The sequence below is a fragment of the Trichogramma pretiosum genome, unplaced genomic scaffold, assembly GCF_000599845.2.
Source record: "Trichogramma pretiosum strain Unisexual culture from Peru unplaced genomic scaffold, Tpre_2.0 scaffold4, whole genome shotgun sequence".
Lineage (NCBI taxonomy): Eukaryota > Metazoa > Arthropoda > Insecta > Hymenoptera > Trichogrammatidae > Trichogramma > Trichogramma pretiosum.
Genome location: NW_019641688.1, coordinates 2,805,418 through 2,824,716, shown reverse-complemented (window position 1 = coordinate 2,824,716; position 19,299 = coordinate 2,805,418). Strand labels below are relative to the sequence as shown.

The 19,299-nt window shown below is 42.1% G+C and overlaps 1 protein-coding gene across 1 annotated transcript; it reads left to right on the top strand.

Moving 5' to 3' along the window:
• Positions 1–6,426: 6,426 nt before the first annotated feature.
• Positions 6,427–8,217, top strand: LOC111694259. The gene is made up of 2 exons (XM_023461704.1): positions 6,427–6,801; positions 7,241–8,217. Exons 1-2 carry the CDS (start codon positions 6,505–6,507, stop codon positions 7,976–7,978), a joined length of 1,035 nt encoding a protein of 344 aa, XP_023317472.1. The 5' UTR covers positions 6,427–6,504; the 3' UTR covers positions 7,979–8,217.
• The last annotated feature ends 11,082 nt before the right edge of the window (positions 8,218–19,299 follow it).

Sequence of the window (19,299 nt, the reverse complement as noted above, 5' to 3'; positions counted from 1 at the left end):
TACAATACTGTTTACGGCTAGTTGACGATAGAGGGAAAAAGTATCGTCAATGAACTATCACAATCGCGGCGACTTTTCTCGATAGTGTTTGTGCCTTCAGAGTTCAGAAATGTTTCATAGTCGCTGTTTAGTGTTGACTGCTCGAGTAGTATAACCTAAAATATTTTCTTATATAATTTTCGAAAAAATTCACTGTGAACATATATAATGAAGCGATTTGTCGAAAACAAAGAGGAAAAAATCAGGTATAATAATTTTTGTACATATGCCATGATGCTTTAAGTGATTACCTCAATGAATTTGATTATTCTGCAGAATAAAAGAAGAACTGACAGATGCATGGGATGATAAAAGTTTTGATTCAGTGGATTCTTGTGAAACCAAAAACACGTTTAATCTTTATCAATCATCTGTGAGTTTAATGATTTTAATCATAATCTGTTTTTCACCAAAAAAATTATAATACAATTTTAATTGCAGACAAATTACATGAATGAGGTTATGTCATTAAAGGAAAAGTTAGATCAAAATATAGCCGTAGATTTCGAGTGCAAATATCTTAAACCTGAACTAAGGTCATTAACGAAAATTATCTGCAAAACTGAATCTCAAAATTTCTTACCTATTGCGAAGATAGAAAATCAAATACTGAAAAATTATTTAAATGAAAAGAGGCTAATAATTTTAGTAAAAAAAGGTTTCGATTACGACAATTTTTGTCCATTTCAAGAAAAGTCTCGATTAAAGCTTGAGGCTCATGAAGAGGTGAAAATATTTCATAAGAGAACTCAATCCGAATTATCTCATAAGTATAATTTGTGTCAAAAAACTCACGAAAGATTAGCCAGTTTAAATAAACGTATCAATTCCACGCAAAAGCAAATTATACCACAAGAATGTAACATTTGTCATAAATCGTTTTCATACAAAAGTGTCCTCAGTAGGCACATAAGTGCAGTACACGATCGGAGCAAACACTATGAATGTACAATATGTCATAAATCATTTGGTCGAAAATCAAACCTTGAACATCATGTGAACGCAGTACATAATCGGAAAAAACCCTTCAAATGTGATATTTGCCACAAATCATTTGGATACCAAAGTGACCTCAAAAAACACATAAATGGAGTACATGATCGTAGTAAACCCTTCGAGTGTGAGATTTGTCACAAATCATTTGGACTAAAAGGTAACCTCAATAAGCACATAATGACAGTACATGATCTTCGTAAATCCTTTGAATGTGATATATGTCACAAAACATTTGGCCGCAAGGATCACCTCAAATCTCATGTAAATGCAGTACATAATCGTAGCAAACCCTTTGAATGTGAGATTTGTTACAGATCATTTTCAGACAAGAGTAATCTCAATAAGCACATAAATACAGTACATAATTGGAGCAAACCCTTCGAGTGTGAGGTTTGTCACAAATCATTTAAATACCAGAAGAATCTCAAATCTCACGTAATTAAGATACATAATTTGAGCAAACCCTATAAGGAGCGTGAGATGAACTTAATGTAGACATCAACATTGACAGGACTACGCTTTGTACTTTCACAAAATTGTTTACTTGAATATTTTCTAATTTTGCGAAGAACAATAAAATATTTCAAATTATTATTAATTGTTAATCAGTTTATTCATCTTTCATAAAAAAAATTTCGGCTTCAATCTACTCTTCAAAGTATTGCTGTTAAAATGATTTTCAATATTTCAATTAACAGATGAACCTTTTCTCAATAACCTATTTCCCATTGGTACAAAATACTCACCAAAAGCACTTGTACGGGGATGAAATATAAAATATATAATATTGTTTTAAAAATCGGTATGGCGCTGAGCGCATCGCGTACGGCTCTCCTGCGTTGCATGATCCACACCCGCGCAGCGCAAAACACGCAGTCATCGACAACAAGTTCTGTATCTTTTCAAAGGCTGTGTTTTGTTTTTCGACGCGCAGCACGAGTCGACTGTTGCCTTCTCGAGCCGTGCGCGGTTTATAAGTGTAGTATACGCACACGCTTATGCGTTGTCGCGAACGCGTGCGAGAGCCAGGCCATTGGCCGCGCGTATATAGCACTGCGCACGAGCGTGCACTCGGCGAAGCTACTGCATCGAGGAAAATTGACTCAACTTTTTACCCACTCACACACGCATACGCATGGTACAGACGTATGGACGTATATAGAGTGAAAAGAAGAAAAAGAAGGAACGAGAGGATCCACGCATGCATTGGGCGTATGTATGGCGCCTCTGCGATACTTTTCTTTTTCTCTCTCGCGAACGCTGCTGCTGATCGCGACGTCTTTCACGACTTGCTCTTGGGTATTTTTCTCTCTCTCGCTCCTTTTTTCCGAGTGGATATTTCTTTCAAAACAAGCATCTTGATCGTCGTCTCCTACATGGCGAGACGATTGTTTAACGAACGAGTTCTTCGCTCTTTTACTCTCGCAAGCGGCGGCGGCGGCGACGGCGGTGGACCAACGAACGAACGGACGAATGCAGCGTGCGATGATGCTCTTCTCTCTGTCTATACTTACCTCTTTCTCTTCTCGAGTCGAGATCGTCGAAAGCCGGTTTTCTTGCACCGGTCTCCGCATGAAGGATTTATATACACACGTGCTATATATATACTTTGCCACTTTTAGTGCGTGCACGCGGCTTTGGCGACGGTCTCTACTAATTGTGCAGCGCTCTTATACACATTCGCACAGTTAAGTAAACAAAAAACATATATATAATTGAGTAGTGTACATTGAGAACGTAAACTATAAGGCGCTTAATTCTGTCATTGCACAAAACGTAAATTAAGCGTGATAAGGTTCGCATCTCGTTTATTTGCAACCGTCAATAATAACAATAGTACATTTGCGAACATTGGTATGGCCCCTATTTCGCTGAGCTTACAACTTTTTGGGCTGTTGCAGAATTAAAGTGCCTCTATAGTGATGTGTGTATATTGTCACGTAAGTCTGAAAATAAATGCGCGGATGACACACGCTCGGAGCATCTCTTCTCTTCTCGCGGGCCGAAAAATAATAATTTATTTTCGTAACCTTCGCAATTGTAACTATAGATCATCTCGAGTTTATTATACACGCGAGAAGAGCGTACACGAATGTGTGCTCGCGGGTGCGTGTGTTTATTATAATAAACGAGGAAACAAACTCATCTTTATAAACGCGCCCGCAAAATGCAAAAATTATTCTTTTCTCCGCGAATCGAAATATTTTTTTGATAATAAATATTGCTTGTGCGGTACGAATTACGCAAGCTCGTAAAGCAATCGAGTGAATTTTCGTATACTTGATACGTACTATTCCGCGACATTGGTTGACACAAGCGCGCGCAAAAAAAAAAATAATAAGAGTTAAGAGAGATTATAGCTACAGGCAGAGGCATCAACGCGTCTTTAGAGTGTGAATTCCCTTGACGAGCTTTTGATTCAATGACGTGTATTATATAGCGAGAGAGAGAGAGAGATATTATTATAGAAGCTATGCTCGCCTCGGTATACGAGTGCGTATTATATGTTATACGACGTAATCGCCAAATTACCGCGCGCCGCTTCTATATATCGCGGGGCTGCTCTGGCTACTGTACCGAATTATTCATTGCCCGCGCACGTAGCTCTGCACGCAGTATATAACGCGTCGAGAGAGCGGCGTTCCACATCTCTCGACGAGCTACACACCGCTCTCTGCGGGATGATGATGCTACTGCACAGTGCACACGGGCCGTGCACACACATGCGCGTGCGTACATTTAACGCGTTATAAACGGGAGAGTAGCAGCAGTAGCAGCTCTAAGCGCAGCTTTTCTTGGAATTCCTTTTGCCTATTGAGAGTTTGCGCGCGTGAAAATCGCGCGCGTATAAAGGGTCGTCGACGGTTGCTGCTCCCCCCCGCTTCGGTGCCGCACGCTCTGCGCACAATTCCCTCCGCGCCCTCCCTCTTCTTATTACACACTAAGCGTGATTTAAACCTCGTGTTAAATTCCTCAATCAACCTCTGCTGCTGCTGCGGCTCGATGTAGGCTAAATTACGTTACAAGCGCGCGCGGAGCAGAGGCACTGCTGCACTGAACTACTACTGCTTTAAAGCGAGGGCTCGAGTTGCCGCACGTTGTTCTTCTCTCTCTTGCTCTCTCATCTCTCTATATATGTGCGTTAAGCATGCGTGCGTGTATGTGCGAGCGACTTTGTGAACTACACACACACACGCACACACACAGCTACACGATGTGCTTTTTCGACACACATCAAGCGGAGCTTTGTGCGCTTAAAGCACGCCGCGCCACGTTTGGCCCTTTACAACCACCACCACCGCTACTACCACCCCTGCTGCTGCTGCTGCTGCTGCAGTGCCCGGATGTCATGCAGCAGCAATGCAGAAATCGTTTGATCCAAGCTCTCATTCTTTCCTTTTTTTTAACTTCTTTTTAGGGAAAAGAGCTTGCCTTCATGGGATAAGTACGCTGAACACACACACACACGCACATGCATTAGTTAAAACTTCAGAGATTTTTCTGTATACAGCTTGGTACGTGCACGCGCGCGTGCAACGTACGAAAAGAAACTGCGGAGCTTTTTTTCTGCTCCGCACGTCAAATGCTGAGTAATTATGAAATAATTATATAGCTACGCCATAAGTTGCAGCTTTGGATGCGATAGAGTCAAACGCTTCCTGTTTTTTTGATTAAATTTTCTTTTATTACACCTCATGAAACGGAGAGAGATCCGTTGGTTGAATCATGAAAAATGTTTTTTATTTGTTAGAGAAAAAAACTTTTTCTTTCGTTTTTCAGAATTAACCATTAGATTGTTTTGTGAAATTCTATTCTCTGGTTAATATTGACGATTAAATACATAACATATTTATCAATCTTACATTTCGCGAACGAACCAAAAGTTTCATATTCTCGTCTCTGGAAAATTTCGTTAGATTATAAAAAAAAACACACGGAGACACTAAAATTTATTCAAGGACACCACTTGACGAGCATACGCGAGAGCAGCCAGTCGTTGCCTTACAACTAAGCTCAGAATGTGAATATTTTAAAGCTTGATCATTAGCGAAATGTCTTAGTTTGTCACGCGCACACACACAAGCTCGAGCCTACGATTCAAACTATCTCTGCGGAGTACTTATGTATCAAGGCAACGTCGGCCGTGCAGTGCCACGAGAAGCAGCGAGGGAGGAAAGGTTATAAATTTTTTAGAGTATCGCGTATTGTGTATGCAGCGAGCGGGTGGAAAAAAGATTTTCGTCGGCTCTCGACGTTGAAAATACAGCGCATATACACATACACACACACTTACATGTACACGTGCGCATCGAGTGATTTTTAGGTCGTCTTGAAGCCAAGCATAAAGGCCAAAATGTCGTCGCTTTTATACACACACACACACATTCTCGTGCACGCGAAACTTATTCTCCGGGCGTTTCAAATTTCAGTCGGTCAGACGACGATGAACTGCTTTGACCTCGTCGTCTTCTCTCTGCATAAACTCACCACTCTCGCACACGTTCGCGCTCTTTATTATACTCGTATAGCGCGCACATACACACACAGACGTACGTAAACACCAAGAGATCTAGACATAATACCGCAGAAAAAATATAATATCCGATTTTCTGTTAAATTTGCGTTTTTCGTTTGCTCCGAATGAGAGTAAGAGAGAGATGACACGAGAGAGAAAGACGCCGACGAAGGCGAATTTAGTTTTCTGCCTTCTGGTTGAGTCGCGTCACATTTTTTTCTTCTCTCTCTCTCTCTCTCTCTCGCTCTATACAACCCGTGGATTATAAAGCGCGTCTGCACGAGTGAATGAACTTGGTCGGTTTTTTTTCTCTCTCTTTCTTTTTTTTTCGTCTTCGTAATGTTGCAAAGCCTGTATATTGAAAAAAAAATAGAGAGAAAAAAGAAAGTTTAATTCATGGTGGTTTCATAGTTTTGTAACTCGTCGTGTCACCGCGCGGACACGATGCTCGAAAACGCTACGCATTTAAATGCCAAATTCGCGTCAAATATTTGTATTTAAAAATCATATTTGCAACTTCAAAACCCATAAAAATGATATTTTCAAGGATTAATCATGTAAATGTCCAAAAATAAATGTGTTCGTCTTCTTCGATTGGTCCAATATTGTAATATGTTTATCGATTGATGCATGGCTCCTTAATCCTAAATTTTAGTTATCGGCAGACAAACAGAATTCATTATTGAGCTTAATACGAGAGAAAAATCATGTTCCTCGACTCATTTTTATAATAATATAATTATACTGCGTCCTCGCTCTTCTACATTACCAATTGTAGACGTCCCCGTACGGCTTGCTGACCACGAATTCAGAGTACCTGAAAGTAAGATTTTTTGGCCGCGCGCGGCGCCACACCGCTCGCGCCGCGTACGGCCGCCCTTCCGCCTCAGTTGCTTTTTCGTGCGTGCACGCTGCACACGTATAGTGAGTTTAACCTAGAAAAGTAAAGTAAGATGCCCAAAAAATCGAAGAGAGAAAGAGAGCCTGAGGAGAGGTTGGAAAGGCTCCTCAAGAAAGTTAGAAAGTTGAATGCTGAGGTGGAAAACGTTAAGACTGGCCTAAATAAGGACGAGGACGGCGGAAATAAATCTCCATTGGGTGATGAAAATGCTTCGCCAAACACCAACAATGGCGTACTGCAGTCACCGCCTCCCAGAGATCCGTTGTCTCCTGAGGGCACCGAAAGCGAGGGAAAAACTATCGAAGAGGAGGATGACGAAACTATCGACGATGATAATTGGAATAAAATAGTGAGTAAAATTATTTTAATAAAATCATGCATTAGTGGCTCGACGGGTGAGCATAATGGCGGATCACTGTCCGACCTCCGTATAGCGCTGTGAAACAGTGGCGCATGGACGACGCGTTTCTAGGAATTACACAGTTATTGGACGCTCGCGCGTATGCGGCGCTCGAGGCAGTTTCGTGCTCGTATTTATATGCATACGTTCATGTACGTTTACTGTTCTTTCTGCACGGTGTGTTTGCACGAGTGGCAAGACAAGCCGTTGTATATCGCGCTAGTGCTTGTATGCGTGACAAGACGTGCTGCTGCCTATTATGAAATCTGCCGGTGTTTGTACGCGTGACAAAACGAGGCTAGAAACATAGTGCTTATGCAATTAAAAATTGAAAAATTTTTTCAATGCGCTCTGACGCTAATTTATTGTTCCCCTTTTCTGCTCGCAGATTGGTGAGGACCCTTCTTCTGCAAAAGGTGAAAAACTCTCCGTAAAGAAAGATTTATTAAAGATATGGCAATTTCTCTGTCGCGATGGCATGTCAAAAGAAAAGGAAGAGGCCTTGATTGAAAAATATCAGACCTTAGAGGAACTGGCTCCACCCGACTTGAACCCACAGCTAGACAGCATTTTGAAAGAGACAGCTAAAAAGCGAGACAAATACATGTTAGCCGTTCAAAAAACAGCTGCACAAGGACTCTCCATAATTGGTTCGATTATGACCAATATTTATAACAACGCAGCAGAAGGAATGGATATTGAGGACGTTCTGTCGCCTCTGAAGGAAGCCGGAGATTTGCTGTGCCTTATTATTAATAAGCAATCCAAAAACCGGAAAGCGTTTATAGAACCTGGATTAGCTAAAGACAGCGCACAGATTTTGAAAAATACAAAAATTGATGAATTTTTGTACGGGAAAGATCTGTCTTCCAAAATTAAAGAAACCAAAGCTCTGTCAAAAGAAGGGCAAGAATTTGCCAAGCCAGTGGTACCTTCTAAGAATTTAAACACGAAATCCCCGAACGTTGGACGTCGAGTTGCGGGGAATACATTTATCGGAGGACGTCCGAAACAACAGCTGTTCTTCAGAAACAGCCAACAATTTGTGAACAACAGGGGTCGATCATCTCGAGGGCGCGGAGGCAGACAAGCACCGTACAGTCCGAACCAACGAACGAGCCAATAAATGTAGGCGGTAGACTAAAATATTTTTATAAAAAATGGATGGAAATCACGGATGATAGCTACATTCTTAATTTAATTCTAGGCTATAAGATACCGTTTCACACTGTTGTTCCGGAAACAATGCATACTTATAAGTCGCGCGTTGAGTCAGAAAACAAAGTCGCATTAAACGCGGCGATTGAAAAGTTAATAGTAAAAGGCGCGATTAGAGAGTGCGAATACTCTGTGGGTCAGGTATTATCCCCATATTTCTTAGTTAAAAAACCGGATGGTTCCGACCGTTTTATTTNTTAATTTTTTGATATTACCGTAAACACAGTGTTAGTTTTTCTTACTGACCGATTTGAAGCAGGAGCTTCATATGGAACTTTAAATACGTACAGAAGCGCAATGTCGTTAATCTCTAAGGACAAGATAGGAGAGAACACTGATATTTCAAGGTTTATGAAAGGCGTCTATAGACTCAAACCTGTAAAACCTAAATATGATTATACTTGGGATGTCTCGATTGTATTAGATTTTCTTGAGTTGCTCGATGTACAAACAATTGAAAATCTTACTATCAAGACAATATTATTACTAGCCCTAAGCACTGCGCAGCGAGCGCAGACTCTGTCATTAATCAAAATAAGCAATATTGTGATATCTAATCGCGGCTTGGAAATTAAAATACCTGATCGAATAAAGACTTCAAAGGTTGGCAATAACCAACCACTTTTACAATTACCTAAGCTAATTGAAAAACCCGACTTATGCGTATATTCTACGATACTTCTGTATATTGACAAAACCAAAAATCTCAGAGGAGATATTGATAATTTATTCATAAGTTTAAACAAACCTTATCGAGCAATCACAGCTGAGACTGTCAGCCGCTGGATTAAAAGAGGTTTATTTATGAGTGGTATCGACACCACAATTTTTACGGGCCATTCTACGCGCCACGCAGCAAGCTCCAAAGCTTTACAAAAAGGAATCGATATAGATACGATAAGACGCACAGCGGGCTGGTCGGAAAAATCAAGAACGTTTGCCAATTTTTATAATAGGCCGATCGTTACCGACAGTTTCGAGTTAGCGAATTTAGTTTTAAGATGTAATCAAAATGATTAATGTTTAATATTCATCTTTATAATTTATTGTCATAAATAAAGTTCAAATTAAATAAATTTCACCTTCTTGTCTCTGAACATCTACAATTGGTAATGTAGAAGAGCGAGGACGCAGTATAATTAAACGATCAAACGAACTTACCGAGTGAAGTTCGATCGTAATTATACGAAGTCCTCGCTCGAATACATTACCACCCACCACAGACTCAGACCCTCCCTTGGAAGAAGCGGTGAAATTTTTTTCGTATAACTTGCTCTAAAAACTGAGGCGGAAGGGCGGCCGTACGCGGCGCGAGCGGTGTGGCGCCGCGCGCGGCCAAAAAATCTTACTTTCAGGTACTCTGAATTCGTGGTCAGCAAGCCGTACGGGGACGTCTACAATTGGTAATGTATTCGAGCGAGGACTTCGTATAATTACGATCGAACTTCACTCGGTAAGTTCGTTTGATCGTTTAATAATATGAATATTTTGGTTATCGTCAGACAAACTGAATTCATTATTGAGCTTAATACGAGAGAAAAATCATGTTTCTTGACTCATCCTTAATAATAATATGAATATTTTGGTTATCGTCAGACAAACAGAATAACCTAAATATTCATATTATTATTAAGGATGAGTCAAGAAACATGATTTTTCTCTCGTATTAAGCTCAATAATGAATTCTGTTTGTCTGACGATAACCAAAATATTTATAATATTATATTATTATAAAAATGAGTAAATATGATTTTTAAGTACAAATTTGAATTCTACACCAAATTTTACATTAAAAACCATTTTTCAATGTTATCTTCAAAAGTACATAATTTAAGAAAAAAAATTGTTCCCCCCTCACAATTATTATGGCTTAGCCCAGGCGTATGATTTGCGCACATATTTTAACGTTATATTTTAGATTCAATGATATCTTAGATTACGTTAAAGTGTACGCATATTCATTAACAGTACAATTAATGAATTACAGTGAATAGTGATATCTCGATGATAGAAAGATACGCGATGTGCGTAAATTATTCGATATACATTTTTGTAATGTTTGTTTAATATATTAGATAGGTATGTACACCTAAGAGATCATCTAAGAGAGAGAGACACACACACAAAGCAGATGATCGGTCATCGGCTCGTCAATTACATAATAAGTGAAAAAGATGACGTCTATCAAATGGACGATCTAGGCAGAACAATGAATATTTTCCGCGATAGCCTGTAGATATGTATCAGTACGATCTTAAAATTTCATATTAAAAAAGTGATAATTAAGTTTAAAGTGATATTCTCAGCAAGTCTTTCGATCCGATTATCATGTATCCACGCGTTCTCGTAATATTATCTAGTATCGTTTGATGCGCTCCATGTGGAACTTAATTTTCTTTGTTATCGTTTTGTGCGCTTATTGTCAGTGCCGCTTTACAACTATTAATTATAAAATTTGTCAAGAAGATATACATGTGCTATACGCTGTATGGACTGGTGTGTAAATATACACCACGTAGACTATCTCGAGATCGATTGTATACTTGCTCTGTGTCAGTGTGTAACCCCGATAAAATGAAGGTTAATGTCAAATGATCTATTAGCACATATATTACGCATATATTATGGGACAAGTGTGAGCGTGAGTGTGTTTAGCCGTGTACACACACCCACGCCCCCTCTTGAATTCGTGGTATTTATACAAATGGGCCAGGCCCCACGATTCATATTAGTCTCTCTGTGTTATGTGCTTTAATATATACACGATACCGGCGCACGAGATCTTGAATACGAGTCGCGAGAGATCCATCATGCGGAAAGTTCCATGCTTATAAGCAGCGTACAGGCATACAAACTTAAAACAAAAAAAAGAGTTACGAGTTTTTAGAATGCAGCTTTCGGCATTCAAAGTTTTATATTCCTACTGTGCAGGTGCATTAACTGGCTCTTTACTCTTGAGAACTCGAGAGACGACCTCTAAAGTTGAATCACCGCAGAAGCAGCAGCATCGTATAGAGCGCGATGTATGATTCAGATTGGCCGCGATTCGCCAAATATTTATAGCGTTAGAAAAAAAATGACAACAATAATAAAATAAAAAAATATTAAATCGACGCGTGGGCCAGCAGACGGCGACGATGACGACGACCCAAGTGTTTCTACGAAATTCCACCGAAGAAGTGGAGAGCCTTTTGTATTTTCTCATTTTTTTACTCGCTATCGATATTGCTGCGATCGTTTCTGCGCCGAGACATACAATATTTACATACATACACCGATAGATTTGCAGACGCGTGTCTCACCAATGTATTTTTATCGTTTGGGGTTTTTCGATCGCCAGATCGACGATACATACATGCGGGGTGGCTGCGTATATTAACGACAAGAAAAAAAAGAAAAAAAAGGCGAGGAAAAAGAGAGAAGATTTAGTTACGAGACCGAGACTCGTATTGTCCCAAGCGCGGCTAACAGTGTCATGATATCATCGCGTAATATTAATTTTGCGACGAGCTTTCCTCGTGCCGGCACAGACAATCGCGTAATATAAATTTTGCGGCGAGCTTTCCACAATCCGTCATAAACAAAATTGAATAACTCGAAAAATTTAAAAGCTCGCGTTATTAACAAAACAGAATAGGGTGCCTGACTTTTTCCCCTGACAATCGAAATAGGATTTTCAAATTTTCGGTACAATTACACGACAACGTTCTTGGATTAAAAGCTGCCCACGATGAACCCTCCACCGAGGGTTGCGTTTAACAGCTTTACCGATCTCGCGAGCGTATCCATCGCAGAGATAAGGGGGACGATGTTTGCGCGCTGCGAGACTCGTAAAAAGTTACCCGCATGTATACTGCTGCGAGCGACTAGAAGAGCGAAAAACTCCTATAAGTGTACGTAAGACAGTAGACGAGACTTTGAAGCTGGGTATAGCTTGCGAGGATCGTCGTTGTTGGACGCGTCTGCGACGCGGGAGCATCACAACAACACATTTCGATTAGATTAACGATGGCGCATCGTGCGAATAGCACACGCAGAGGCGATCGTATACATATAATAATAATACGCACGCAGTAGAGAAGCACAGCGACGAAGCAAACACCATCCGTATATACCTCGGACGCGCTCGCGCGCCGGTCGATGAACTTCTACTACTATAGCTCTTTTACGCGCGCTCGCTAGCTAGCTCTGTCGTGTGTCTATATACGCGTCTACGGCGGAAAAACAAATGTCCATAGATATAATACGCTTGTGTCTGCGTGCGTAAGCTCGAGCTACGCACGGAGATCGGCAAAGATCGGAGATTCGTGTGCGCGCGGTATATATATAGAGAAAGAGAGCGAGAGAGAAACAAAGAGACGAAGTGGATTTTGTGTGTGTGTCGAGTGTTTTCACTCGATTTCTTGGTGTCGTGTGCACTCAGCAGCATCGCCTGCATCGCGACTCGGCGCGTTTCGAGGCATTTGAAAAGCCCGCAGATACGAGTTCTCTCTCTCTCGCTCACTCGCTCGCTCACTGACGTTGAGATCCGAAACAAACCAGTCTTCGATCGTCTCTTTCTCTCTTTCACAGACACACGCACACACGCAGTCGTGACTTGAAAATTCTCAAATAACAACACACTCCTCGGCCTACGCAGACTCGATTCGATCGTAACTATATCGTGTGCACGAGGAGTGATACATATTATTCGTAAGCATTTTGTGCTTATAATCGTCGTATATACTATATCGCAAAGGGTCACTCGGTATTGCGAGTTTCGAATACACCGTCTCATAAGCATACAAAATTTAAGCGGCTCGTATGCGATTCTTAAAAAAATTGTTAAGAAAACAACAACTGGCGTTGACGATTTATACTCGACTCTGCGCATCGAAAGCTCGCACACATACACACTACACTCAAGCTGCTATCGTGTAATAAATACATAGGGCACTCTAAGAAGACAACAATATGGCTACGTTGCGCGTAGTAAAGCTCGTCGTCGTGTGTATAGGTATAAGGATTGCCCGAAGCCATGCGTGCGTATGCTGGCGCATATTTACAAGCACAGGTTATAGGAATTTTGCATTACAGCAGCAGCTGCAGCAACAGTAGCTAAAGTCTAGCTCGAGACTCGAGATGTGTAGCGTATTATATATATTATATACAGGCACGTGTACGTATATGGAATTGCTGTATAAGTTGGAGTCGCTCTCGTACTCAGAGCACTATGTGTATGCTCCGAGTGCATACCTATATATACGATCTTCTACTGCCGCTCGTTTAGAGTGTGAGTGTGCGTGTATATGCGTACGCTGCTGCTGCATCTCACGCACGCACAGAAAAGAGAGAGAGAGAGAAAGAGTTGAGCTCGCTTGCTAAATATACAACGACGCAGAGTAGTTTATATATACGTGCGCGATATGCCTGTGCGTGTGCACGGGCTGCACTTCTGCAGCATGTGTGCGTATGTGTGTTGTATGTGTGTCCATGCATCGGGCCGGGCTTGCTGCTGCTGCACTGGCCGAGCTCTTTTCGTACGCGCGTCCACTTCCTCTTATTCTCGTGCGCTCTATAAAGTGTGCGTGCGTGCGTGTGTGTGTTGTGCATACGCCAACATGCCCATTCCCTCCTCCTCCTCCTCCTGCTCCTCCTTCTTCTTCTGAGCTCCACTCGTGCTGCTTGTGTCACTCCACTTTTCTCTCTCTCTCTCTTTCTCTCGCGGACTTGGCGAGTGCAGCAGCGTATGCACTTATGTGCAGACTCGGACACGCTCAAGCAAGCTCGTGTACGTGTGTGCAGAAAACGGACTATATATTTTAACGGGAAGGTCACATGACTGCTATGAGACGTTCGCCGCCGCTTATATATATATACGCGCGTTTCACAGCTCTCGCGCGCGTCGAGCCGCGCCGCCGTGCGCCTCGTGCAGCGACAGCAGTATATAATGCACACATGAGCCGCGAGAGAAACACGAGCTAGCGTGAGCGACTTTGCTGCGGCGCACTCGTATTCCTGTATATATAGAACGTGTTTGTTTGTATGGAAAATAGTCGTCGCGAAGAAGCCGGCGTTTCTTATATGTGTGAGCTGCCGCTATATCACGTTATGCGATATACCTATAGGTGTCACACACCGTAAACACCATATATAACACACACACACAATCGTCGCTCCTGCGTGACGATTTTTAAATCCTTTATTTATCGAGGAAAGACATATGTATGTATGCGTGTGCACACTGCACTCACACGGTAGCGCGATGAAAAACAAAGCCTATGTGCCGCGCGCGCTACCTGCTCCCTTTATTTTCAACGAGCCGTGCCTGAACATCAGTAGCAACAGCAGCAGTGCATCTCTATTAGGGTACACTGCATCCCTTAATAGTACACAACGCTCTCTTATTTCCTCCCTTTTTTTTCTTTTACTCCCTCTGTTTCTTCTTTTTCTTTTGTTCGAAATCGTTGTTGCATTTTCTAGTGCTGGAACGACAACAGCTCGAACTGCAGAATATACGCTATATGTGTGCGTTTGCATATAAACGCCTTATATTATGTAGCGAGCTACGAGCATCTTCGAAATGAAGAATAAAACAAATAATTGCTGCACGTATATAGCCCTCTTGTGTATGCGTAGTGCAAAGAGAGAGAGAGAGAGAGGAGAGAGAGAACGAGAGAAAGAGGCAGATAAGCAGCAGCAGCAATAGCATAAATACGAGACGTTGCATCGAACGAGCCTCGACTTTAGCTGCTACTGTATTGCAGTTTCTTCTTCTTTTTTTTCTCTCTCTCTTCTTTTTCAACGCCAGCTTCTTTTATAGCGTCTGTGTGCGTGCGTGAATGTGTCGTCCATCTTCAAACGTATATGAGAAAAAGAAAGAGAGAGAGAGAATATATGCACACTAATGCACCGAGTATATAGCGATGAACGTGTGTACGTCGTTGCATATATACATAAATGTGTGTGCGGCGAAGGTGACGGCTGATGCGGCTGGTGAGTGGCGAGACGCCTTGACGGCGGCGGCGGCGGCGGCGGGAGACTCGAGACTCTCGCGCATATAAAGAAAGAGAGGCTCGAGAACGTCTGGCCCGATCGCCGCGTGCGCCGTCGTCGCCGCTCTAGCTCTCCATATATACAAAACACATATCGCCGTCATTATATAGGACACAAACACACACTCGCACACATACACATCGCATTATATGCCACTGCGGTATATGCGAGTGTATTATATCGGAGTCGCGGCGCTTAATACGCTCGGACACGGTCGCGCGATCTAGACTATGCCTCCTCCTCGATTATCCGAAGCCGCGGCTGCCCCGCCTTATTTTTGCATACATCGCGCACGATTGTGTGTGTGTGTGTGTATGTGTGTGTACGTGCGACGATAATATATATGGCTCGCGAGTATATCGTGAAATCTTTGCCGATCGGCCGCGTGTGCCGCCGCGGAAATCGTTCGTATATGTGTACGTATGGCGTGCAAGACGGAATATATATTGCAGCTCGCATCGACTTACTTTTCTCCAACTCTGTCAATTTCTCAAACGTTCGTCCCGCTCGCGGAAAATTGATTCTGTATTATAATACGTACGATAGGTATGTTTAAACGAAATCTAGTACGCTGCCATGCGGCATGTCTCCAATCAGCAGTCGTGCCCCTCGAGGATATAATGATATTTTTATCTTTTATTGTAATATATGTACCGCAGGAGAGCTGCGAATCGGCACGCACAGCGGTATGCGTGAAGTTGGACAGGCCGTGCGGCGGCGCTCGACGTTTCGCTTCCATTGAAAAATCGGCAGCAATTAAATGATTAAAATTAATAGTCGTGATTAGCGTGTTGACACGCGGCGGTGGGCAATTTACGCGCGGCGCAAATACGCCGAGCCGCGACAGCCTAAGAAGTCTCTAATTATATAGCGATCGTGAATATATACATGAATTTTTGTAATTCATAGATATATAAAACGGCGCGGCGTGTGTATTTTTATTCCGTTCCGTGCATTATAAATACATCGCGACCGCATAAATTAAAAGTTGCGCGCGCCGCTCTCTCGATTTATAGACTTTCGAACGAATAGCTCTCGGTCAGAAACACGTGTTTTGTAGCGGTCGTAGTTGGTATGTTGCATCGCGTACGGCGAAACTCTAAATCGAGATTATACAGGGATGTGCGATCGGTAATTGGGACGAAGATCGACTTTATTCTTCGAGTTCGAATTGAATACTCGAAGCAGTTTTCGAGTTCGGAAACTTTATTTTATAAGACCCAACAATGTTTGCTGCTTATCGTTGAGGAGATTATGAAGAAAAGCAAATCTCGATTTCGATCATTTGGTACAGTTGATGAGCACATTGACCTTGCGCCTGATCCAAATTATGTAAAAACAGCGTCTCCGTTAATGTCGTGTATGTAGGTCCTATCTCTGTCATTTGGAGAGAAAAAAATTGAAAATTGTTCCACTTATTATAGTAATTATTTGAGGTAACGCGAGTAATATTTTCAAAAGGGAGAGACAAATATTTAAATTCTACGCGATCGATCATCAATAAATGTTGATACTTCGATCATTTGAAATCGTAGTAAGAAACTCTTAACAAGCACAAAAAAACGCGTCCACTTGTCGAAAAAAAAAAATAAAACAAAAAGTTTCGCGGATTTCCTCGTATACTCGAACCGCGAAAAGTATGTTACCACATGCTATACTAAGGTGCAGTTACTAAATTATGCACGGTGCGATGACACGCGCGTAGACGCCTATTATGACGCGAGCGGGCAGCGATGATGCGCCGTATACTACATAACACACGTATATTATATTTGTTACAAGTTCACGATACATATGTGCCGTGTACAGCGGGTTCGAGCGCGGGCAGCAATTTCAATTCATAATTTGCTCTATACGAACTCGAGGCGCGCGCGGGGTCACCAGGCGTGGGCGTAAAAATTTGGTCGCCAGTTTTTTTTTCATTTCGTTAATTATCGTCGCGGTTAATTATATACATACACACGTGTGCTCGTAACGAGCGATCTCTCTCTTTTTCTCTCTCGTTTTCTCTCTTACTCTCTGCCGTGCGTTATATGCCTAATAACAGCTCTCGAGGTCACGCGGGTGCAAACGTAATGTCGAGGCAGTTATGCTTCCTCGACTCTGTATATTACGTATGGTCGAGTCTCTCTCGGAGTTAGCTGCTACCTATACCACTACTGCTGCTGCCGTGTGTATGCGAGTTATAAACTTGGAGCAATACGGATCTCCGTCGCTCGCATGCGTGTGTGTGTCTCTGTTTGCGTGAAAAGTTTCCCCTTCGTTTGCACGTATACGCACACATAGGTATATTAGACAATGGGTATCCCATCTGCAGCGTGCGCAGAGAGGCATAGACACACACGACACAATGGATCGCGCGCGAGTTTGTATATTATAATGCACATGTATACGTGTGCATGTATGCGTATATATAAAAGCTGGAGCTTCCAGCAACTATATATATGTACCTATATACTCGGTGTCAGTGATCTATAATGCGCTCGGCAGCATATAGAGTACGTACGGAACACAAGCACGTTGAGAAGAAGAAGCAGCAGAAAAAACGACACGTGCGCCCGCGCTATAGCTCTTGGATATATATTTACGCACATCATGCTATGTGCGGCCAACAGCAGCAGCTCATATTCGCAAAAAAAAACCTTCGAAAATCGATCTATATTTTTCCTCTTTCACTTTCTCTCTCTTTTTTTTTCGCTTCTTGTATATAACTACTAAAATAATATAAATATATTTTTGCTGCTGCTGTTGCTGCCAGTCGATCGTCCCACAATATATATACGGAGCAGTGCTATATAAATATATAGATATAGGTAGCGTACATGTCATAAAGCTGTGCGAGGCACGACTTATGTATGTGTGTGTGTTTCTCTTATGCGTACGTCTAGCCTTGCGTCTAGACCATCAACTTTCGATATATATTAGCAACTGCCGCAGTAGTGGACGCTCTGCTGTGTTGCCGTTGTCGCGCGCGCGTTGCCGCAGCCGTCGTCGTCGTCGCTCGTGCTCTCGATATTTTATATATATATTGTTCTCCGCGCGTGTGCGTTGGTCGACTTTTATATTTTTTTTCGCCTTGAAAGATTCGAGACTCGAGAAATACTACTATATATAAAATATATATGGCAAATATAGGCGAATGTTTAGCCGACAATTGCCGATTCGTTAAAATATATTTAAACGCTCGGTAAAGCGCTACAATCTCGCTTGCGCGCATAGAGCTCACAAGCTGCAACACGAGAACCACGCATGTAGCTAAATACACCATATAGAATATAATATATATATCGAAGGACGCTGAAAGCTACGTAGCACAGGCAGGGCCCTTTTAAAATTATGATGATCGAGCCGTTCAAGTGGCAACTGGTTCAGCAGGTGAACCTATATTCTCCCATATAGTATAGCATATATTATGTATGCCATGGCACGCACTTTGTGCGCTGCTGCTCCTGCGCTAAACCGAGGAGCGGAAAAGTACTCGAAAGGAATACACAAGAGCCGAGTGCGGTGCTTTATACATATAGTATCCGGCTGTGTGTGAGACACCAGACTCGGAATTGCTCATCGCCTCGTCGCGTCAAAATACACAAACACGCGCACTGGTACAAAGCGGACAGGACGGATCGAACGGACAGTTGACTACAAACGCCGAGATATCGGATAATAGGAGTCTCGGACGATCGTCTTGAGTGAGAATTATATACACACATACAGACGGCCAGACGTATACATACGAAGCTTTGTTGTCTGTGATATCGCGCGTGCGGGTACTTATATATATTATACAACTTCCTGACTGTAGCAGCGATTGGACGTGCTTACTTGACGGTGTTTGCGTGTATTATAGCACGTGCGATATAATATAAACGAAAAATATGGAGCATCGAGTCTAGACTTCAATAATAATACTTTGGAGTAGTGTATAAGAGCCTCTCGGTGCTGCTCGCGCGTGTCACTGCCACTGCCGCCGTCGTCTCGTACACACATAGATTATATTATACATAGATCCGATCGTTTGCTCCGATAGCTCCATTACGATTATTAAAGCCCGCAAATGAATCATCAACTTGCCCGAGTTAAAGCGTATAGCTGCTGTTGGGCTCTTTAATGTATACAAAAACTTGTCAGATAATACATACATCCACCGTGCTCGTGCCCACCAGTTACACTTCCTGATAATATACAATCCATGTC

Bases quoted from the DNA above. Each gene is read 5' to 3' on its own strand.
- LOC111694259 (XM_023461704.1), top strand. From the start codon at position 6,505: ATGCCCAAAAAATCGAAGAGAGAAAGAGAGCCTGAGGAGAGGTTGGAA. The intron at 6,802-7,240 runs GTGAGTAAAATT...TTCTGCTCGCAG, and splicing joins ATGATAATTGGAATAAAATA to ATTGGTGAGGACCCTTCTTC.